The sequence below is a fragment of the Aythya marila genome, assembly GCF_965140915.1.
Source record: "Aythya marila genome assembly, chromosome: 1".
NCBI lineage: Eukaryota > Metazoa > Chordata > Aves > Anseriformes > Anatidae > Aythya > Aythya marila.
The window spans coordinates 201015904-201039362 of record NC_139042.1 but is presented as its reverse complement, the minus strand read 5'-3'; the positions used below and the strand labels follow the sequence as shown (position 1 = coordinate 201039362).

The following is a 23459-nucleotide window of genomic DNA, read 5'->3' as shown; positions in this document are numbered from 1 at the left end:
ATCACCTGTGGAATCAGACTGAATATACAGAGGAGATCGCCTAAAGAATTAAACTGAACACACTGAGATCACCTGAGGAGTCAGACTGATCACACAGAGATGACCTAAGGAATCACAAAATACACAGGGGAGATCACCTCAGGAATCAGATTGAATGCACGAAGGAGAAAAGCTGCCTGCAGTACCTAAAATATGTAATGGGCCATTTTGGTCTTTTATTTCTCGTTTTTCACTTTACATGGTCTTTCAAGTGCCATAGTTAACATCTGGAAATCGATAACGGTCCTGGGATACTGACTGGAAGGATGAGGGGGAACAGGCTGAAGTTGCACCAGGGGAGGTTTAGGTTGGCTATTTGGAAGAACTCCTTTACTGAGAGGGTTGTTAGGCATTGCAGGGAAGTGGAGTCACCTCCCTGGAGGTCTTTAAAAGACATTAAGATGTAGAGCTTAGGGATATGGTTTAGTGGAGGACTGGTTAGTGTTAGGTCAGAGGTTGGACTCAGTGATCTTGGAGGTCTCTTCCAACCTAGGCAATTCTGTGATTCCGTGACACAAACACGCCTGAAAACCCTTGCAGCAACACCCTGAGGAGCTCAAACCTTCCACTCCAAGCCCCTCTTTGGTGACCACTGAACTCAGTTACAACCACAGCGTGCCTGCCCCCGACCCACAGGGCAGAAAACGGGCGGAAAACCTGCCCCCCTCCGCCGGCTGCACACCACCAGGCTCCGCTCCCTGCCTCTCCCCCAGCCCCCGGGCTCCCTCAGTGCTCGGGGCGGGCGGCTCCGGGCTCCTCCCCGCCGAGCCCGGGGGCGGTGGCGGCGGCGAGGCGGCCGGTTGGCTGCGGGCAGCCCGGTGTTAGCGGAGGCCATGGCGGCTGCGGGCCGGGCGGGCAGCGCCGTGTGGGGCTGGCCGTGGCGGGCCGGGCTGCGGCGCTGGTACCGCACGGAGCGCGGTGTGTACGGCTACAGGCCTCGAAAGGCGGCTGGGGAGAGCTCGGCGGAGCCCCGGAGAGCCGGGGAGAGCGGCGGAGCAGGTCCGGGGAGGGGGAGCCCGCAGCCCTCCCGCGGCACCGGGCTGAGGGGAGGGCGGCGGGCGGTGCGGGGGGACCGCGGCTGGGGCGGGCTTGGCTTGGTTTGGTTTTTGTTTTTTTTTTTTTGTTTTTTTTTTTTTCCATTTCTTATTTTATTTCACTTTGTTTCTTTGTTTTTCAATTCGTTTTATTAATTTTTATTTAATTCTATTCGTTTTTATTTTATTTCACGTTATTTCATTTTATTTCACCGTTTTTATGTAATTTTGTTTCATTTTATTATTTTAATTTTTATTTTACCTCATTTTACCTCATTTTATCTCATTTTTTTTCATACTTTATCGTTTTACCTCAATTTAATTTTTAATCTCATTCTTTACTTTATTTCACTTTTTCATTTTTTACTTAATTTAATTTTTTTTTACTTCATTATTTTTCATTTCACTTCATCATTTTTCATCTCATTTTATTATTTTATTTCATTTTATTTCTTTTTATTATTTTTATTTCATTTCATTCTTCTCAGCCTTGCCGAGCCAACACATCTCTCTGAAAGCTTTAGGGGGCTTGGGGCTGTTTTTCCTTGTCCTGAGGCAGTTTTTCTGTTACCTGCCCTGCCGACAGCTGTCTGTGAGCAGCTCGAGTCCTTATCACAAAGTTGTTTTCTTCGGTTCCCCGTGAAGCGTGCTGATACCTTGCCAAACTCCATGGGCAGAAATAATTGTGCTTGGGCTGCACGGACTGCCAAAATCACCTTAGTCGAGTAAATGTGCTCCCGGAGAGATTTTCTTGCTCATAAAAGTACCAGTGTCATATGCCTTAAGTCTTTTATATTAATATATATTGGGCTTAAAGTAGCTAACTACATGTAATTCTCTTCTCTAGCAGTGATTGTGATGCTTTTAGCCCACTTTTATAGCACAGAAAAATAATTTTGAGCAGAAAGCTGCCGTAGAAGCATAGTCCCTGCATTAACTGCTAAGAAGACTGATGTGAATTAAGTCTCCTCATGAAGGAAGGGAAGCGTTAATATATTTTTATGCCATGTTTTAAAATTGCTTCTAAATGTCTTTCTTGCTGTAAGCATTGAGGGAGCAACCTGTTTGAAGGCCCCAACTACAGGAGTGGAGTGGCTGAACCAGTGCCAGCAGCTGAAATACAGAGAGCAAAGAAACAACTTTGTGAAATACTCTCGCTCCGAAAGGACATGGTTTCGGAAAATGAAAAACTTCATACCTGGATACTGTCAGCACTGTGTCTTTATTGGAGAAAACAGACCGTGCTAGAAACACATTATAAACTGATCCAGTATAAACTAATTCCTTTGTTGTTTGCAGTATATTTTATTCAATATATATTTGATGAAAAATATGTTCACATATTTGAATTTCTAATATGTCTGGCTTGGCATTGGCATGTGCCGTTGGCTAGTGGCTCCTGCAGACACAAGCTTTTTTAAGTTTCAGGAACTGAATTATTATTAAGACCCTATCTTCCTGTCATCCCAGCAAGGAACAGGGTAGCATAAGTATTATGATCGAGTCAGCTCAGGAAATAAGACTGCATACTGGTACCTTACCTTTCTCAAGTTGGATGTAGCCATCGCCATAAAGAGACTAGAAGCAAAATGAAGTAGCTTTCCATATGTGTACAGGGGCAGCCATGAAGGAAATGTAAACTTGCTTGAAAATCTGATAAATAAGCAGATACAGCAGTTTGATGATAGGAGCTCTTGTGGGGTGATACGGTTAAAAACCTGCTTAGGAAAAACCTTTCCAGCTCAAAGCTTGATGGTTATCGATGGACAGAGTGCTCCTCTGCTGGTACTGTAAATGGATTAAATGTGAGCATGTGCTATACCATTCTGCTTTCTTTTTGTGTTTAGTTGACCATGCTCTTGCTCGGTTAATAACTGCGTACTCTGAACATGGCCACAAAGCAGCCAAAATAAACCCACTGTGTGCTGGCCAAGCTGTTATGAACATGGTACCTGAAATCCGAGAGTTGACAGAAGTTCTTCAAGGCCCTCTCATTACCACAGGTAAGTCTGCAGCCTTATTGCAGCAAGTTTTTCTCCTGGGTGGTTTATTGAGAGGCTGCGTACTTTGCAGACCAGCCAAATACTGAAGAGCAGTTCAATCAGTAATGTATTGTTGGACAAAAGGCTATTAACTTCAACCTACTTACATGTTTGCACAAATCATTGTGTAATGAATGGCTACCTCCTAGCATCTTCAGTAACCATGAAACATTTTAATTGTACTTAAAACTGCTGAGGTTGTACATTAATTTCTGTAACATTTTACAATTTAGCATATTTTTGACTGTGTAGTGAAGCTGTCATGGCACTTGGGTAGAAGTCAAGATTTGTCTTTTCTCAGATCTTTGACTCTTACTGTGGCCTTGACAAAATGAGGGTCTCTCTCCATGCTATATTTTCTCCATCTACGAAATAGGCATTTACTGCTGCTGATGCACATAGGATTGGGATTCATCTCTCAGAGCAACAAAATGAATGCTATACCAGTCTCAAAAACAGTCACTCGGTGTCATCCACGTTAAACTCATTCAGGACATTTTGAGCACCTTGCAAATAAGCATGAGACCATCCTGTTAATAACACTCAAGTGTGCTTATAATTTTTTTCTTGAATTTTTAATTTAAATGAAGGAAAGGAAATCAGGACATGAATTTGTACTCTCAAAATCTTAATGTAATTGCAAGATGTCACGTTATTTCTTAGTGCTTCCCCCCATCTCTCCACAAGTGACTTAATAACATTTATTTTTGACCAGGGCTTCTGAACATGGGAAAAGAAGAGGCCTCCCTGGAGGATGTATTGGCTTACCTTGACCATATATACTGCGGGCATATTTCCATAGAAACAAGCCAGCTTCCAACCTCGGAGGAGAGAAAATGGTTTTCTAAAAGGTTTGAAGAGTTAAAACAAGAAGCGTTTACAACTGAAGAGAAAAAGCACTTGTGCAAACTGATGTTGGAGTCCCAGGTACCTTGTTAACTATTATTTGATTCTAACAGAGTTGCAGAGTCTGTTTTGGATCCCCTGCTGCTCTGGACATTATCTGCTTAGGAAAAGAAGAATCACTACCCTAAAAGGTTTGACAGGGTCCAAGAAGAAGAAGAACAAGGTTTTGCCCCAAAAAGTGCAATGCATAAATGCAGGAATCTTCACTGGGAGTCATTGCTGAATTTACTTAGCAGCCATTATTGAAACATAGAGCAATGCTTTTTGATTTGCATTGATTTATTTGGAAATTATTTGGAGAAAAATATTTCCAACGAGATCCAAACTCCAAAGGCTCTTAGAACTAATTAGAACATACGTTACATGAATGCATCTCACAGACAATATATATTCCTTGACATCTGGAGACACAAGTAATGACCCTACAAACCTGAGAGTTATCAGTCTTAGAAAGTGGGACTCTTTCCAACTAGTGATTTGACAGTGTATATTAAAAGTTACTGGTTGGAACACGAGGTTGGGCACAACTCCATGAAATTTTGTGCTCTGTGTTCTCCTTTCACCCTCAGCTATAGCTTTACTCCATCTGTTTTACTAGCTTTAAAGCACAGTGTTTGTCAAGAGTTTGGGAGAACAAAACAGAGTTGTACTGAGGGTTTAGCCATGTAGTTGTGGTAAGTTTGCTGCTTTTCAGCAGAGGAACATGTATCCAGTACATTCTGTAATGAAGTAAAAGATTTATGTACTTGCAAAGTGTGCAGAGACAAATATTTCTTTACTGTGCAAAAGTTCAGTTTTCTCCTTCCCTCTCCCTGTGTTATCTAGAGGGATGGAAAGGTAGAAGAGCAGGATTTCTGAAGGTGTCCATGTTGCCAGTTTTACAAGTGTATGGAGTGTTAAATGTAATATAAACAAATGACTAAACAGAAGTATATGACACATCTCATTTTTTTTTTTTTGCCTCTTGGGCAATTAAAAGAATTTGTTATGACACAGGAGGGTGAAAAGTGACATCAGGACCCTGAGGAATCCCATATTACCTTCAGTATGACCTATACTTAGAGTGTAGAATTTTAACTGTCAGGAAAAATGTTTCCGTGTGTGATCAGTTTTGTATATGTTCTTTAGAATTAAATGTTGCTTAACTAGAAGGTGTTCAGGAGTTGGCTTGGATCTTTGGCTGTGACTCAGTCTTCCCTTCTCAGTTACAGTCTTCGTTTATTTTCAGTCTTCAGTTGCAAAACACTGCAGACACTTCGATTGCTTCCAAAACTTTGTCACTTAAGAGAGCTGTCTAGGAATAGGGAAGTGGGAGGAGTGAAAGGAAAATACAGGAAATATAGATTCCTTTATTTTCCTTCTTTCAAGAATTCTTGTACCTATGTACTAAAGATTGTGTCTAACGTAATCAGTGAAACACTGCTTCTCTAGCACTTGATATCTCAGGATAGTTAAGACTTCTGCTGTAAAATTACTTATTTTACCATTGTTTTACTGTAAAATTACTTATATTAACGTTCCTTAATTTTCACTTAAGCCAGGTAAACTGTTAAGAAATTGGTAAATTGCTCTCATGTAGTTTTGTATCCACCTCCTTCTGTGTTAGAGCAGCTTTAGCCCTCAATCCAACATTTGTTCTACCTAAAAGGAGAAAAGCATATGTAGGCATCATGGCTTCTGGTCTTAGCTTGGGGTGGTGGAGAATGAGCTGGGACTTTCAAGTGGTATGCTTAGGTTTGTCCAGGTACAAAAATAAATGTAAAAAAAAAATAATTCAATTTTATGAACAGAATACTGCTTAGAATAGCATAATACTGAAGTTCTCCTGTTTTTAACAGGAGTTTGATCGCTTCTTAGCCACGAAGTTTGCCACAGTGAAGCGATATGGTGGCGAAGGAGCAGAGAGTATGATGGGTTTCTTCCATGAGCTGTTCAAGATGTGTGCGTACAGTGGTGTGACAGACATCATCCTCGGCATGCCCCATCGTGGGAGACTTAACCTGCTCACGGGCTTACTTCAGCTTCCACCTGAAGTAAGAGATTTATTGGCAGTTGCTATATGCCTGGTTTATTTGCAATGAATGAATAACCCCAACATTTGTCTTGTTGTGAATGCTGGAGCAATCAAAGTTACCTTTGTGAGAGGGTATTCCGCTCCTGTCAGTACATCTGCCTGAGAGACTGGCAAAAGAACTGTAAGAAAGTTATTTTTTTGTGCTAGTATCTTAAGCAAACGTGCTGTTTCAGGAGTAGGAAAGCATATGATCTTGGAAATGTTTTTCTTTTATTGTGTCTGTGAATTGGAAAGGGGATTTAACCAAGTTTTTTTTTTTTTTTTTTTTCTTTTCTCCATGCAGCTCATGTTCCGTAAGATGCGTGGTTTGAGTGAGTTTCCAGAGAATTCACCGGCCATTGGGGATGTGCTCTCCCACCTGACATCTTCTGTGGATCTTGACTTTGGTTCACACAGGCCTGTGCATGTCACCTTGCTCCCTAACCCCTCGCATTTAGAAGCAATCAATCCGGTGGCCGTGGGCAAGACACGAGGAAGGCAGCAGTCTCTGCTTGATGGAGATTACTCCCCAGAGAGCTCTGCACAGCCTGGAGACAAAGTTATTTGCCTGCAGGTATTTTGCTCACAACTTCTAAATGACCTTTTATAAGACTTCCTAGACTAGCATGCGAACAGAAATGGCGTATATAAAAATATCAAACAAAACTGAATTAATGTAGAATATGAAGAATTGGGATCTGCTTTATGAAGAAAGAGGAGGAGAAGGAAGGAGGATTTTTAGGTGACATACATGATAGTATTGGTCTTCAAACAATTCCACTTCCTAGATTTCCAAAGTACTTATTTTAATACCCTGCATTGAGAGCCACGTGTGTCTTTCCTCACAGACCACTTTTGCATTTAAACCATTTAGACTACCACTGCTAGCCTTCTTTTAAATTAAATGAGTTTGGAGAAGAGCTATCAACAAGGTTGAAAAATGCACAGGAAGGTTTAGAATTTTATCATTTTATCGTGGTACTGTTGAAGTAAGTCTTTTTATGCCTACTGGAATTACTTCATACTCTCTTTTTTGCAGTTTCTTACACGCTTTTTTCCTAAAGTATCTGTTCTTGTCTCTATTTGTTATGGCAGGAGTAGGTATAAGTCTTGGCTCACTGCTATATAGCAAAGAGAGTAGCAAATCCTAATCCAGAGTTACTGTTTGTTGATTTTTCTATTCCTCCTGTGTTCTCTAATGAGACTTTCCCATCTTCTTTCCTATCGTAGGTTCATGGCGATGCTGCTTTCTCTGGGCAAGGCATTGTTCCTGAAACGCTGACCCTCTCTAATCTACCGCATTTCAGAGTTGGGGGGAGCATCCACCTGATCGTTAATAACCAGCTGGGCTATACCACTCCTCCAGAGCGAGGAAGATCATCACTCTACTGTAGTGATATTGGTATGTATAGGTTGAATCAGAAAGAAAATTGCCTCTTGTGTAAGGAAGGCTTTTTAACACCAGTGGGTTCCCATGGCATGCTATTGCAATGGGCTTTTTGTATCAAGTGCTATCAACCCTAGAGAATTATAATAATCTATGCCCCTTTTGATAATAGAGTATAAATTCAAATTAGTATTGATTATTGCCTCCTACTAGCAGAAATTCAAGTTCTAAAAATATGCCCTTCCCCATCTATTCCAGGGCAAAGGCTAATTGTCAAGGGAAAATCCTGTCATGCTTTTACAGAATGTTATAAAATATTTGCGAAATTTAGGTGGTCTTTAAATTTCTGCCATGTCATTGACAGCTTTTAAAAATGTATTGTGGTGAAATGTGTAATAGATATATTTTCAATATATCTTTTTAAATATAATGAAAACTATTCCCACTTTTTTTTTTTTTTTTTCCTGAGTAAGACTTATTACTCAGCTACTCCTTCATTTTCTTGGTTTATTTATTGTCAGGTGAACTTGTTGAGCTTTTAATTGAAAGGCCATGATTAATGTTATTAATCATTTAATTGAGAGGCTCATGCCACTTCGAAGCTTAATCTTAGAAAGCCTTTTGCTTTGGGCTGATCTTTCTTGGTGATAAACAGATATTGCAATCAGCAAAACCACAGGCGTAGTAGTTATTTCCTTTGTGTAAGTCTCTTAGAATTGAGAATAACCTAGTGTGTGTGTGTATATATATATATATATATATATATATATATATATATATATATATATATGAAGTATAATATCACCTGTTTTTCTTATGGCTTCATCAAAATGAACAGCTAGATTTCAATGAATCTGTTAAGGTATATAGCATATATTAGGAGTTTTTCTGTGGGCTGATTTTGTGGGGAGTTTTTGTCTGTTTGTTTTTTCTCCATCCTTAGTTTTTCTTTCTTCTTACCTGGTTATTGAGGGGTGTGTTACCCATATGGGGTTCAGGAGGAAATAGGATATTGGTCAGAAGTGGTAGAGTGACAGAAGCATCTTAGTTTACTTGAATTTGGGCAGAGAAAACACAAGAGGAGCATTGCTGAGAATGTTTGCATCCAAAATACAGGGACGGGTGTTAAGATGTGTGAATTCTGCAGCATTCCCTTTAGTGAGAATTTTCTTCGTGCCTGGGGTGGCAATGGTTTGAATGACCACTAACTAGCAAAAAGATTTTGTCACCTGGATGGGTCTGTGGTAGTAGTTTATAGCTTAGGATAACAAGGAAACAAAACTGTTTTTGTTTGAAAGATGCAGTCAAATACTTCTTTCCCATTTCCTGAATACTTCCATTCAGATTAAGAAGAATTAAGGACTTTGTGTAGAAAATCTAATGGGAGTTTAGTGCTGGTAAAGAATTCGTGTTGAAACTGGGACAAATACAACAGGTTGAGCCAATTGCACCTTCTGGGAAGACTCCTTATCCCAACTGTCATCACAAAAAGCATGTTTTATAGGTTTCTTTTTGTTAAGTGCTGTACACATGCATTATATCTGTTTCCATTACTCTGGAAGGGGTTGGGTGTGATTGCTGTGACTACGTTTTGCATCCCTGGGCAGGTAAAATCGTTGGATGTGCAGTTATCCACGTAAACGGGGATGATCCTGAAGAAGTTGTCCGTGCCACGCGGCTGGCAGTCGAGTACCAGCGCCAGTTCCGCAGGGATGTGATAGTGGACTTGCTGTGCTACAGGCAGTGGGGCCACAATGAACTTGATGAGCCGTTCTTCACCAACCCCAGCATGTACAAAATCATCAGGTAAGGGTACCACCACCTGCTGGGGGAACCCCAAACCTGCTTTCTTCTACATCAGCTCAGTATTGTTCACTACTGCAATAGTCTTTGTATAATGATGATCCTTTGCCATACTGACAAGTCTTAATATAAGTGTAGCTACACTGTTAGCAGCCCCTGTCTGATAATGGCACGAGATAAAGATAACCACTGATCGTGGTTCTCTGATATGCAGCTTGATGCCTCGTGGAGACCAATCTTGCATATAGCCCTTGAATTTCAGGTTCATGACTGCTGTTAATCAGAAGGCAAAGTTGCTTACTGTGTGCCAGAGGGAAAGGTAGATTGTGTGGGAGAATTTGGAGGAAACTACACACAATGTGTGTTGTGTCCTTGCCTGGTCCTGCTGGTTCCATGGAGCCTCATCTTTACAAGCATTTAAATACAGTCAGATTCCATCTTGATCCCCAAAGAAAAATACTGGCCAATGAATTCTGGTATTTTATGTGGAGCATTTATGGAATCAGGTGCGTTGATTCTCAGCTAATTGTGAAATTCCACTGTCAGTTTGCCTAAAGAACAATACATAATAGCACAGAGACAGCCTGAATGAGAGATTTTTTTTCTGGACTTACTTTTACCTGCAGCTGCCAACTGCAGGCACTTTCTTAAAGAAAGGACTGTGAAGTATGAATCCAGGAGAATTGTTACCCTTCTGGAACTGCCAGGAAAGAAAACTTGACCCAGATTAGTATAATACACGAGGTGGTCATTTATTTTAGTTTTCCTTGGTACCTGACAGTAGTATGGTGGCATTTCCCTGTTCTGCAGTGACACTTTTCAGGCTTAATGTCTCTGGTGTTTGATTCCCTCGCCCACAGATCCCGTAAGAGTATCCCAGACACGTATGCGGAACACCTAGTAGCTGCTGGGCTCATGACTGAGGTTGAAGTGTCTGAGATAAAGACGACTTACTATTCTAAACTGAGCGATCATCTTGCCAACATGACTTTGTACAGTCCACCTCCTACCAACCTGCAGGCTCACTGGAAAGGTTTGGTCGAGCCTTCTGCTAAAATCACCACCTGGGACACAGGAATGCCTATACCGCTTCTGCAGTTTATTGGAATCAAGTCTGTAGAGGTGCCAGAAGAACTCCAGATGCACAGCCATCTCCTGAAGACTTATGCACAGGTCAGGATGTTTCTAGTCCTGTTGTTTAAAGGTATGACCCGTTCCAGGGAAAAACTCTTTAACTGACAAGGCTGCCAGTTAAAGAACAGCACAATCTTCTCTAGGAAAAACAGCTTGTTCTCTTTTTCAAGGCTGCTGTTACGCAATTCTTCTTTTATGTTTGAAGAAAAATACGTTCTCCCTCATATCTGACCATATATTTAACTTGTTATTTTAACAATATTTTGATATAATGAAGAAGAAACATGTAAAAAATACAGTTTGTTGTTCTAACAATGTTCTTACAAATATCATCTAAACTTCATTATTATAAGTACTTAAAAAAAAAAAATGAATCAGGAGATTGGTAACAGTGTATGCAGTGTGTAAAGCCAGTAATGTATGTGTTTATATATAAACTTGTGTACACATTTGGCCAAGTTTGAAAGTCACAGTGTTTGAGTCATAAGATTTTGTGCAATAACTGGATTGGTTTGGGTTTATGAATGTTTCACTTTGATGAATGATGACCATGGGCTGGCGTCTGGTCGACAGCTGTAGAGAAGCCACGAGCTGAATATTTCAGAAGGCTGGTTCTTGCCTTCCCAGCCCCAGTGGGAAGTCTGGGTGTTATCATTCATCTGCAATTCTGCAGATAGAGAATTCTGGAGACTGAAATACTTACACCTGGTGTCTTTCAGCACTACACCAAGTCTGTCAATAGCCTGCTCTCTGCTCTGCTAAGACTTTTTAGTATTTCAAGACTAAGATCTAATCTGTCAATCTAAAGTTTGTTGACTGGTTAGTGAACAAATGGGTTATACATGGTTTTGTGGTCTGCAGGGGCAGCCTTCTGCAGTTTGTGCATGTATTCCAAATCAAACCAACCAAAATTGGCTGCTGGAAAAATAGTATTTCTCTCTACAGCATTTTTTTTCCTAACTTCTAATACTGATCTGTGCCACAACGATGCATAAAGATGGAAGAAGGCAAAATAGTAACCTTTCCTTCTTATTTACTTTTTTAGTCAAGAGTTCAAAAAATGGAGGAAGGAAAAAAGCTGGACTGGGCAACAGCTGAAACTTTAGCGTTTGGTTCCTTGCTGTGCCAAGGTAAGAGGTAACTAGGCAGCAAACAATGAATTATTTTTCACTTTGACATCTGTAAAGTATAATGTTAAGCTTTTTAGGTGTTTCTAAGCCCAAAGATTGATATGCTGAGTAAATTTGACAATTTGTATTTGCATGGTAGCAAGAGAATGTAAGTGTGAGTCCTGTATGTCACCAATACTTGTAGATTGGCTACTAAATTTCTTCAAAGAATTGTTGCTCCCTCCCATCCCCTCGAAAAGCTGGTGCTCAGTGCTGTGCACATGAGCAATGCATGTGGCATCAGTTAGGCCTCCCACATGCTTACCTTTTATAGTGTTTCATGCTGTGATTAATTTCCTCCTTCTCTAGTCTGAATTCGTGTTTCAGTTTACATGGGGTACAGGATGCACATATTTTGCGGTTTGCTTCAGCAAACTGTGTAGTTACAAACACTTAACCCAAAATAATTTTTGGCTGCGAAGAGGAGAAATGAGATGTGTGAGCATCTTTGTGAGATGGAGATGATGGTGGTTAAGAATTCCCACTCAGATTTGATTTTGCTGATGAGGAGAAATCCAGGAAGTTACTGTCCTGCATGTCTTCTTATTGTATGATAAACTAATCCAGTGTTTTGCTTATTGCTTGGCAGGGTTTAATGTCAGACTAAGTGGACAGGACGTCGGCAGAGGAACCTTTAGCCAGCGACACGCAATGTTAGTTTGCCAAGAAACAGATGATACCTACATTCCTCTGAATCATATGTCCCCAGACCAGAAGGGTTTCCTCGAGGTAGGTTCTGCGGTCCACAAGACAATCTTCTTCAAGTTGTGCTGAAAGAGTGCAGATTTTAAAACTGCTGAGGCACATATATGTAATCTGTATATTCTGACAAAGCCCAGATACGGAGGCATAAAACCCACCTGATTGTGGGTTAAGGAGAGCCTAGCTAAAGGCAGATGACTGATTTGTGCTTTCCTGTAGCAAGTTGATAGTTGTGCATGGTTAGTTACCCTCTTTAACAAGGGGTTCTGCCTTTCCTTGAGAGATCACCTATTATTTTTCTTCCCTCAGTGCCTTCCTTCAAAAGCAAAAGAGAGGTGACCGTGAATTGCGTTTAGGAGTGCATGTCCTCAGTGTGCCTAGCACTGATGTGCCTGGTTCCAAAGGTTCTTAACCCTGGGTTGTCATCTCTCTCACCTGCCCCTCCCAACAATTTCCTTTCTGTTAGGTGAGTAACAGTCCCTTGTCTGAAGAAGCTGTGCTTGGTTTTGAATATGGAATGAGTATTGAGAGCCCTAAGTTACTGCCAATTTGGGAAGCTCAATTTGGAGACTTCTTTAATGGAGCCCAGATAATATTTGACACTTTCATCTCTGGAGGTGAGTGTACAAGGAGCTAATTCATACATTTACAATAAATCATTTGTAGCCAGTATAGTTTTAGAAAATCCTTTAGCTTTAAAGTAAAAGGGCAATGTGTTGAGAAAAAGAATTGTTTTCTCAATAAGTCTTGTGAGCTTGCCTACTTGATCCCAACTTCAGTGCAGATTTTCTCTGAAGACAGTCCGTCTAAAATGAGAGACCTCATCCTTGACAGAAAAGTTATTCTGAAAGCACAGTTGATTATGTTTATGACCTTTCTTCCCGCCTCCCCCTATTTATTTTACAGTGTGCATATATTTTTAATAGCTTCTTAGGATGTACTGTTCCTTCATGAGGCATATGAAAAGTTCCTGAAGCAATATAGAAAGAAAATAGTGATGATTTAAAAACAAACAGAAAAAAAAAGTGCTAAAACCAACGTCTCGGTTTGACTTTTGCACATTTTCCGAATGCTCAGATGTTGCAAAAAGACCTTTCGGGGTTGAAACAGGCTGAGGAAATGCTAAGATGGATTTCTGAAGTGGGGTTCCTTGAGTGTAAAAGTCCAGAGTATTGGCATCTAGATTCAGTTAGGCCTCTATGTTCACTCTGTAACCACAGATGGTAATTGCAAGAGGCCCTCTTATCCCACCCATCCTCATGAATTACCTCCTGGATTTGACTGTAATCTCTTAAATAGTGCAGGGGCTTTGACAGAGCCCAGGGGAGCTCACTTGTGGCTGGCATTGCTGCGTTAGGCAGGACTGGCTGACAGGCTGCTGCCTGCTTCATACCTGCACAGGACTAAATGACAAGGTATACAGAAAAGATGCCATGAGCTATGGTTAGGAGTTTTCATACTGAGGAGAAGGATTTTGTGGATGCCTGTTAATAAGGAGGACAGTGCCATTAAGAGGATTTTCTCATAATGTGGTGATGTTTCCGAGTAAGTTCTAAAACTTTCGCTGCTCAACGTGAAGCCTTAAGAGCCCTGAAAGCCCAAAGTTTCATGACAATTTCAGAAACATCAGATCATCTTATGCATGCTGTTTCACAGCTGTGAATCTCACAGCTAAATACAACAGCATGTTTCTGGTTTGTACTTAATGATGTGGAAATCAGCCATACTCTTATCTTCCTCGGTAGTTTGTGCAAAGTAATGACTGTATGGGGGCTTTATGTTCTGTTGAAATCATTTTTCCTTCTTTCTCATTGTTTGTTTTAGGGGAGGCCAAATGGCTCCTGCAGAGTGGGATAGTAATTCTTCTTCCCCATGGCTACGATGGTGCAGGCCCTGAGCACTCATCCTGCCGGATGGAACGTTTCCTGCAGGTACGCCTCCCCACCTCCCTTCTCACACTCATGTATTCCCCATCACAGCACTGGCAAACAGTGCTCTGGGAGTCTTGCTACAAAATGCCACGTTCCTGATGTACCTGACTTCAGAAGCTGGAGACTTACTAGGATCTCACCATACGAATGGGCTGGGCTGAAAGTGGAGGGAGAAAGGGGACTTGAAGAGGAGGTGCAGGTCTGGAAGTGGTGAGGAAGCAGCATTGGTTTAAATACTACCACAGCAGCTCTGCTGCAAGATTCTGGTTGAACTTTGTAATAATAGATGCTTGTTGTTTCTCTTAGATCTCTGTCACCTGCCCAACCATGTGTGTGGTAACATGAAATTTTGTAATGAGATTTTCAGTGTTTGCAAAGGCCCCGTGCCCTGTGCAAACGTCCCTTTTTTTTCAGTACTGCCGTCAAAACGGCAGTACTGAAGCACACAGTGGGGTGTGCTTCAGTACTGCCTGCTGTCACTTTTCTGATTGCCGCTCTTCAGCAATGTCCTGTACCGCAGAATGAGTCCAGTAGCAAGACAGAATTGCTCTATTGCAAATAGCAGACCTTTAATGGGCACTTCTTAGAGAAAGCGTTTTGGGGTTGGCATTGTAAATGGGCAGCCACCCGCCTGTGCAAGCCACTCACGATGTTCCCACTGTGCACAGATCGTACAAGCAGAACACTGGGTGCTATTAAATAGCAGTAAGTAAATTTGTGGCACATTTTTGCAAAAAAAAAAAAAAAATCTGTTGTTATGTCATTGTGACTGTAGTAAGTAAATGAAAAAGTAAATGAAAGCCTTTTTGATTGAGTAATGGCTTAGGGAAGAGCTTGGAGCATCTTTAGGGGTGCTGCCATTCTGATGAAATTGTCATGACTGTCCAGTGTTAGAAGAACTGGCATGCCTTGGTTATGATGTAGTTGAAGGAGGCCTTCAGATACAGTATTACCACGTAAATGGTAAAGCCATTTCTCTGAAATTGCTTTTCCATTGCTGTCAGCATTTGAATTGAGATACTTTTCTCCTATTGTTACACCAGTAAGCATGTCTTATGGCTTAAACTCCTGTACATTTGGCTCACTAATTCCTTCTTGACAAGTTATTGCTATGTCCCCTGTAGATGTGTGACAGCTCAGAAGAAGGAGTTGATGGGGACCAGGTGAACATGTCGATCGTGCATCCCACCACCCCAGCTCAGTATTTCCATTTACTCCGACGGCAAATGGTCCGGAACTTCAGGAAACCTCTCATTGTTGCCTCTCCCAAAGTGCTACTCAGGCTCCCTGTAAGCTAGAAAACTTCCTTTTTCTTTTTTCGTCCTCTTCTGTGTTCTCTTCCCCTTTCTCTTTGCTTTTCCTCTGTGTTCTCCTCTCTCAGTTTTGGGATGAAATCAATGGGGTTTTGCCTGTTAGGGGCAGGGTAGGTTGAGAATTAAAGCTGGGTGGCGGTGAGCCTGAAGTAAGAGTGATTCTGGGTCCAGTGGTGTTCTTCAGAATCTTACCGTTCTGTCTTTCACCTGTGGGAGTGGGAATGGGAGGGGAGAGTGAATGTATCTTTTACTTACCAAAACCCTGTCCCAGACAGGGCCAGAGAGAAAAGGGACCAAGATTTGGTAACTTCTGACTCTCCCCCATTTAGGCTGCTGTGTCAAGTTTTGAAGAAATGGCTCCAAGGACAACGTTCAAACCTGTCATTGGTGACTCCTCAGTAGATCCTAAAAGGTAGCTCTATTTTCTTGCAAGGGAAGCTCAGAAAGGAAATCCTGTCCCTTTCTTCTACCTAATAGCTCAAGTCTGAGGTGATGTGAAAGATGTGACTTTTTTAGGGGGGAAGTATTTGTATGGGGAGTGACTTAGGGTTTTACTTGTTTCCCTCCCTTTCTTCTGCTTGCCTGTTGGTAGTTATCATACTTCTCTTCATAATAATAAAGTGTTGAGGATTTCAGCCCTTGCCTCCAGTGAGAGGCTGTGATCAGAGTTACTAATCTGATGGATGCTGTTGTGAACCATGGCTGGGAGCTAGCAGTCACTGGGAGCAGCTGTTCTGTGAAGAGAAGAAGAATTTTTGTTCTGCTGTCAGGCCGCTTGAGCTGATGAAGTGAAGTTAGGGCAATAACAAATCTTTGTGTGTGTATTATCTCCCTCCTTTAAGATATGAATTTGGAGAACCCCGTTCACAAAGGGCAATTTATATTTTTCCCTCCTAATGTTATCTGTTCCCTCTCCTAGTTGTGTAATCACAAGGCTGGAAGTGTCTTAGCATCTTTGTTTTTTAAGAGGAGCATTGAGGCACAAAGGGTGAGGTTTCTCTCTTTGCCTTTGTCCATTAAGCTCAGACAGCTAAGACCTCTCTGATAACTGTAAACAATCGCATATCTCCCGAAGGCAGTTGCTCTTAGGCATGGGAGAGAATTGTCCTCTGGAGGCACTTCTCTCCCACTCTGTTCTATTCTCTACAGAGAGAGCACAGATAACTAACTTAGATGAAGAATTTAATTTTAGATAGTTAAAAGGCTGAGTTAAAGCTGAAGAAACAGGACATTTGGGCCCTGGCCTACTGTGCCCACAGGTTAGTTTGTCAGCTAGTTTGTCAGGGAGTGGGATGGAAAGGAAGACAAAAAAAGAAAAGATGGTCTAGGGTAGCAGTTCAGCTTCGTACAACTCAATTTGTACATCATCTTTAAAGTTTGGCTGGTTGCTTTTATGAAAGGTGTGAAAATGTTAGGCAGAGAGTTTCTGTGAAACACTAAACTTGGAAACGCTCCTATTTTTCTTTAGTGTCACCCAAGTGGTGCTCTGTTCCGGTAAACATTACTACGCTTTGGTGAAGCAAAGGGAGACGCTAGGAGACAAACAGCACCACGTAGCTATTTTGAGACTGGAAGAACTCTGTCCTTTCCCCCTAGAAGCTCTACAGCAAGAGTTGAACAAATACAGCCGTGCCAAAGGTAAGCAAGATTTTTACCTTTTTCTTTCTGGCCTCTTTGAAATTCTAAACTAAATCTGTTGCTTGCCTTTTAGGGTGAAGAGCTGTAGTGGTATTTTCCTCTTTGCTCTTCCCCCCATATATCTGGTGTTTCTGGAGTGGGATAATACAGGTGTTTGCCGTGTGTGCTAAAAGAGTTTGTCTCTGCTATTGTTAGCTTCTCTAAACCACTGCTGAAAATCAGAGTGAACCGTGTGGGACATTTTTGCGTTGATCTTTTCTACCCAGTCCTTTAAGTATTATTTGAAAATGATGGTAAAATAGAAGAGCATACCCACAGTGTGCCCTAATGGTGGACATGCTTTTAGTTTGACTGCAGCAAGCGATGACTTGTAATGAATTCAGTCTCATAAGAATTCATTTCAAAGAAAGTACCAAGGCAAAAAAGTCAGAGGTGCTACAACAGAAAAACATAGCTTTCTTGAGCTACTGAAAAGATAAACGTGTGCTTCTAATGTACCATTTTCCTTCCTTTAGTCTTCACCTGGAGTCAGGAAGAACCACAGAACATGGGTCCATGGTCCTTTGTGTCACCACGGTTTGAAAAGCAGCTGGGGGTTAAGGTAAGATGTCCCCATGGTGCTCTGGTCTTTAAAATGAACTTCAAAGTTATTCTTGACTGCAAAATTCTGTGATGCTTACGTGTAAAACCTAACACATAAATCCTAACCTAGTGCCTAAACTTGAATGTGTGTTCTAATTTTAGCTACTTAGGCTTTTTATAGCACTGTTTACTAGTGATGAACAGGTCTGGAGCTTTCTTTTACTGTTTAGTCTAAGTAGGCAGGGTGATGAAAGATCCCAGGTAGGAAACAACATGCTTAAGGTGCCACAGCGAGCAGGAGGAGAATCTGAAGCTGCTGTTTGCTGCGGCAGATTGAACACTGTAATGGTCTTGGAACTGTAGTCGCAGGGAGATGAAGGAAAACTTCCTGCAGCACCTCCAGCTGGAACTGCCCAGTATCTGACAATAGGTATCACCATGGCATCAGAGAACCTCAAGATGTGGCGCTATGTTTGTGCTTCACTAATCTTTTCCTACTGGCTCTAATTTCAGCTCGCTCTTGTGAGTAGACCTCCTTTACCAGCCCCAGCAGTTGGCATTGGAACCCTCCACCAGCAGCAGCAGGAAGACATTCTTACCAAGACATTCATCTAAATTTTCATCGGACAGCCTACTCGTGTAGTCAGTCATGTTTGTTGCCGTCCTCCTGCAAAGAAGAACAAAAGCCAGATCCTTAGGACTCTTAATTTTCCAAAATGGGAAAAAGAATGGAACAAGTTCTGTATTGGTGAAGCAATTTTTTCATATGGGGACATACCTAAAGATGAAAGCTAATGCCTGTTACTCTAGATAGGTTTTTTGTTCTTTTGTAGCATTTTCTACAAGAGATCTTTTAAAAGTTTTTAAAAATTGCAGTCCAGGGGGAAGATCAGTGAGGTAGGTATAAAATACCTTGTATCCGATCACTTATCTGCATTTGTCAGTTCTCTGGGATGGTGTATGTGTGGAAACAGCTTCTCATTTCCACAGAAGTGTTAGTGCTGTTTGGTTGAGTAAATGCTTCCCCTGTGCCTGGGAATGAGCCATTTCTATTAGCAGAGTGTTGTGGATTTTCTCATTTCTTTTCCTGTGGACTTGCAATTAAATCTGTGCAATTGTTGGTATTCTTCTAATGTGCATAGCCGGAAGGGATAAGGGTTGTTAAAGCAGGATTCCTGGGGGCACCTAGCAGGATCTCTCCTGAAGGCTTCAGGCACTGGTTTCTTCTCAGGAGGAGAAGCAGTGCTTTCACATCAAGCTTGCAGGGTGGGAGGTGTGCTGCAGCGAGGCTCATAGTGTATTTTAGAACCCAGTTTTGTAGAAGCCAATCAGTTTGGCTACCCGAAGAGTTTGGCTACCAGTTTGGTACCCAAGAGGCTACCCTGAAAAGTGATGTTTCTCCCTACCCAGAAAATTCTTCTCAGTGTCCACTGTCTATTTTCTTAATTGTTTTTGAGGGCTTGCCTCTGTTCAGTTTCTTCTTCCCTAGTTCCTATACAAAATCTTGCTTATGCTGTAAGAAGGCTGAAAGTGTGACCAAGAGCAAAGAGTTCAAAACTGTGGCAAGACATAAAGCAGGCTGAAAAGAGTTTGAGCAACCTTCGTTGAAAGCTATAATAGTGAGGCCTGTTCTGAGTACGCCAGAAGCTTGAAGGTTGAGGGGTGGCAGAATTAGAAGGTCAAACGGGCTTCTCACCAAAAAAAAAAAAAAAAAAAGCTGTAGTGGAAAAAAAAAAAAAAAATCTCATGGCTTATTTTGGTTTGGTTTTTAGTTTGGGCAAAGTTCCCATGTGGAGGCATGTTGTGAGGCTCCTGAGCAAAACCTTTTCTTTGCAGTGAAAAGCTGTGGTATCAAAACAGGTTATAGAAGAAAACATGTTAAAGAAGAAATAAGTGACTTGGATAGCAGCAAATGGCAACAGGAGGTTAGTGAAGTGGGTTTTCTGAAGGAGTTCAAACAGATACTGATGTTCAAGCCACATGAAGTTCCTAAAACGCTGGCAGCAGACAAAAGTTTCCTCTTTTTAATGCTGTGGCACACTTCGAAATTTTGTGAGAATATTGATTGGTTCCCAAACTGATGTGTGTTTTTAAAAGTAATATGGTTTATTAACTTTCAATCTGTTTATTACCTTTTTTTTTTTTTTTAACTGAAAAACTTTCAGGAAACTGAAATAGAGAACCAGACTACAATGAAGTGTTAAAATCATGGTCTCCTACTTGCAGATATGAAGCCTTCCCTATGAAGGAATAAAGCAACCTTTGCTGGAGGCAAGCCAGTAGTTTAACATTTAAATGACTTGCAATCCCGAATGTGCTTTACAAATAATGTCCATAACTTCTCAGGCAGAATTTCACTTTAATTTATGAAGTGCTGCAACAGAAAAACTGTGTATTGGAGCTCTCTGGATCCCTGCCATTCAATGAAGAGAAAAAAATAGTCTTTGCATCTAAAGCCCACTCTTTTCAGACTCCTTTTGTGTGTGGGTTTGGAAACAACGCCTGAGTATGGTTGCCTTTTTCCCCCCTTTTTCTAAAGCAGATGTTCTTATCCTTGGTAATAAGTTTCCTAGAAGCATGGCTTTTCTCATGAGCAGCAGTCAACAGCTTGCCATTTTTTGTATTCTGTTAAGCTGAATATATACAATTTCATATATTCTTTTCTTTAAATATGCCATAGGAAAAACAAACATGCAATTTTTTTTTGTTTGTTTGTTTTGTTTGTTTGTTTGTAGCACCTTCTTCAGGGGGAAAATGGTCAGGATTTGGTTCCTACTTGAAGAATAGGTAGTCAGGTGGGACTCCTGCTGTAATCTCTCTCTATTCATAGAATCATTTAGGTTGGAAAAGAACTCTAAGATCATCTGATCCAACCTTTAAGCCCCCACACCTGAAGCAGTGTGAACTTTGGAAGGGCTGCAGGTGGATGTGTACATTTTGTTAGCAGTAATGTTTGAATCATCTTTCAGTGGAATGGTCAAGGCTTTTCTTGCATGACAGGGAAACCTGTACAAATGAAAAACTAATTCTAACTCAGAATCCTAAATGACTGAAAAGAAGCTTTGATGCACAACTTGCACTAAACACAACAGAACCTTATGTTTCTACAGAACCAAGAACCACGCAGGTTTCTAGGGATTTTCTCATGCTGAGCTAAAGAAAGACTGTCTGTCTTGATTTTTCTTAGTTCCTTTTCAAATCTTTTATTTTTCACAGAAACATCAGAATTTACAGTATTCTTCATATGGCACTAAAATAAATAATAAACAGTTAAAAAGCCAGAGCTCCTCTAGGCGCGTGGCCTTTTTGGCTTTGGAGAAGCCCTGTTCCAGCAACAAGACAAGGTGAGCAGGAGAGGAGAGTGACAGAAATGCTAAAACAAGTTCTGCTGAGCCCTCATAAACAAGGAGTGACCACAAGACTTCCCCTTCTCACTGCTTCTCTTGAAACCCATCTCCCTCCACCCAGAACCATTCTCCTTTCCTCTACGATGTGTGGGATCTCTGCATTCAGAGGACTAGTGTCAGTGTCAGCCAGAGCTTCACAAGGGATTCGTAGGGGCTTCTTAAAGGCTCTGTTACACCACTGCCCTTTTCTTCTGCTTGTGTGACTTTTTCAACTTTACGTGTTTCAAAGAAATGCTAAAAAAAAAAAAAAAAAAAAAAAAAGCCCTTTGCCTGCTAGTTGCCAAACTGCTCTCTACTCCCACCTGGTGAGATATTTCTGTAGCCAAATGCTACCCCAGCAGTTCCTGGCTGGAAAGCCTTAGCACTCCCTGAGGGAAGGTTTCAGCACAGTTGCCAGCTGGGGAAAAGCAAGAAATCAGTATTGGGAAGCAAGAGATAAATGAGCACAATGTTGACTTTAAGCAGGAGAATAATGAAGACAAATGGCAAAAGGAGGCAAAAGCTGCCCTCAGTGTTGACTGTCCCAAGGCAGCGCTCCCATCACCACAGTATTTTCCCCAGCATTTTGTCTTTTATGGTCTCAGTGGCAGTGTGAGTTTGGCACCTCCCTATGTCTCCCAAAGTTGTTTGGGGGAGCATGCCTGTATAAACCAAAGCCACTGTGCACAAAACACCTTTTTGAAGAGGCAAGTGGGGTTTAACCTAATAGAATACGGCCGGGGGAACAGCTCCCAAAAGCTGCTCTGAAGCACAGTTTGGTATCGTACCCTAATTAACTCATTCATTCATTCATCTATATGACCCAGAAGTAACCTCTGTAATCTCGGTTCTGTAGCCTGTTTCATGTAACTTTTTTATCGCATCACAGTGACATGAAGTCATATTTCTTTCATTTTGCTGTAGCAAAATTCACAACTTTTTAGGCATTCTGAATAGCTTTATCTAATCAAAACACATTCTGGTTTAAACTCCTGCTCTGAGTGCCCAGGGATTTCTTTCCATGGTCCCTGAGCGGTGTACTCGTCCATGTAGAAATCCCATTTCCTGAGAACAGCTGGAGCTCTGCCTGTCCTTTACTTCTTACTGTTTTTTACCATAAATATGTAATATCAGCAGCTGCACTCTTACAGAAATATGGTTATATTTTGCTTGGATATAGCAGAATACTTGGGGTGTGTGCTTCAGTTTTTCAGAGGCTTTGTCCAAACAGGCGGTGGTTGTGCTTGGTGCTTTTTGTACAAATTATCTCTCATACTCTGCTCACAAAGAACCTCTGTATCAGTAAGTAGCAAAAGGAGGCAGAAGAGTAGCGTTACTTTGGCTGCAGCTGTAGCTAAGAAAGTTGTACAGCATAAACATCACCTTTGACTCCAAACTGATGGTTACATAAAGCCACATTTTCTCACTATGATAGCACGCAAAAGGGAAGAACAGACCCAACATTTTGAGTGTCCCATTTCCTGAACCTGACCTTGTTATGCACCACTCACACACAGGCTGTGCAGGTTTATCTAGCCAAATAAAGGACACTTGAGTGCTCAGACACAGCTATTACTGTAGTGCTGCTCAGTCCCCAAGCCCAGTGCTGCTGTGCCATGTAGCCACCCAGGGATGCTGGGGTAAGGAAGAGAGAGCTTTGGCACTGCTCTCTTGGTGTCGCTGATGCAGATTTGTCTGCAAAATGCTGCTCTCTTGTGATGGCCAACAGCTACAAGGAGCAAGACAAAGCCCTTGCTGAGTTAGATGTTAACACCGTTTCCCCCACTGCTTTTGGATGCACACAAAGCTGTTTTCTTTCTACGTGCCTCTGCGTGCAGACTTGGCTCACCCTGCACGAATGCTGGTTTGCTTTTGCAAGGCTGGGACTCGTTGCCTTTAGAGGCCCTCAGTGCCCCTGTGTTCAGGCTGGGTACCCAGTTCTATACAAAATCCTGGGCAGAGAAGGAGGCGTTTGGGCTTACGTCTGATGGAGATCACCTTTACTGCTTCTGTGGTGATACACTTGTGAATTTACCCAATTTGAAAGTATTTCAGAAAAGAGAAATTGTGAAAGCGCCAGATGGGGGTGCTGACTGACAATGGGAGTGAGTTTTCTGTTTGTGCTCAGGAAAGTGCCAGATGAAACACAATGAAAGTTGGGTGAGTGGGTAACAGAGTACGACCCAGTAGGACCCACATGAGAACTTTTGGGTCATTTAAAAAGTAGAAATGAATCTTCATGTGCTGTTAGATAGTAAAAAACAAACAAACAAACAAACAAACTGACTAGAAAGAGAGGAAGTGTTACAGCACTTGCACCTTGTAGCATGCGAGATGAAA

The 23459-nt window shown here is 41.5% G+C and overlaps 1 protein-coding gene across 1 annotated transcript; it reads left to right on the top strand.

The window, feature by feature from the left end:
• The first annotated feature begins 841 nt into the window (after positions 1-841).
• DHTKD1 (dehydrogenase E1 and transketolase domain containing 1) lies at positions 842-21287 on the top strand. Its single transcript, XM_082784312.1, has 17 exons — positions 842-1038; positions 2921-3076; positions 3831-4042; positions 5860-6054; positions 6379-6648; positions 7305-7476; positions 9069-9267; positions 10125-10437; positions 11444-11528; positions 12157-12296; positions 12736-12886; positions 14094-14200; positions 15325-15489; positions 15843-15925; positions 16982-17151; positions 17667-17752; positions 18247-21287. Exons 1-17 carry the CDS (start codon positions 873-875, stop codon positions 18346-18348), a joined length of 2772 nt encoding a protein of 923 aa, XP_082640438.1. The 5' UTR covers positions 842-872; the 3' UTR covers positions 18349-21287.
• Positions 21288-23459: the final 2172 nt, after the last annotated feature.

What these genes read in the sequence shown, in the direction of transcription:
- DHTKD1 (XM_082784312.1), top strand. Translation starts at nt 873, where the DNA reads ATGGCGGCTGCGGGCCGGGCGGGCAGCGCCGTGTGGGGCTGGCCGTGG. An exon ending in ACTCTACTGTAGTGATATTG is followed by an intron (nt 7,477 to 9,068) that starts GTATGTATAGGT and finishes ATCCCTGGGCAG; the next exon opens with GTAAAATCGTTGGATGTGCA. An exon ending in TGACACTTTCATCTCTGGAG is followed by an intron (nt 12,887 to 14,093) that starts GTGAGTGTACAA and finishes TGTTTGTTTTAG; the next exon opens with GGGAGGCCAAATGGCTCCTG.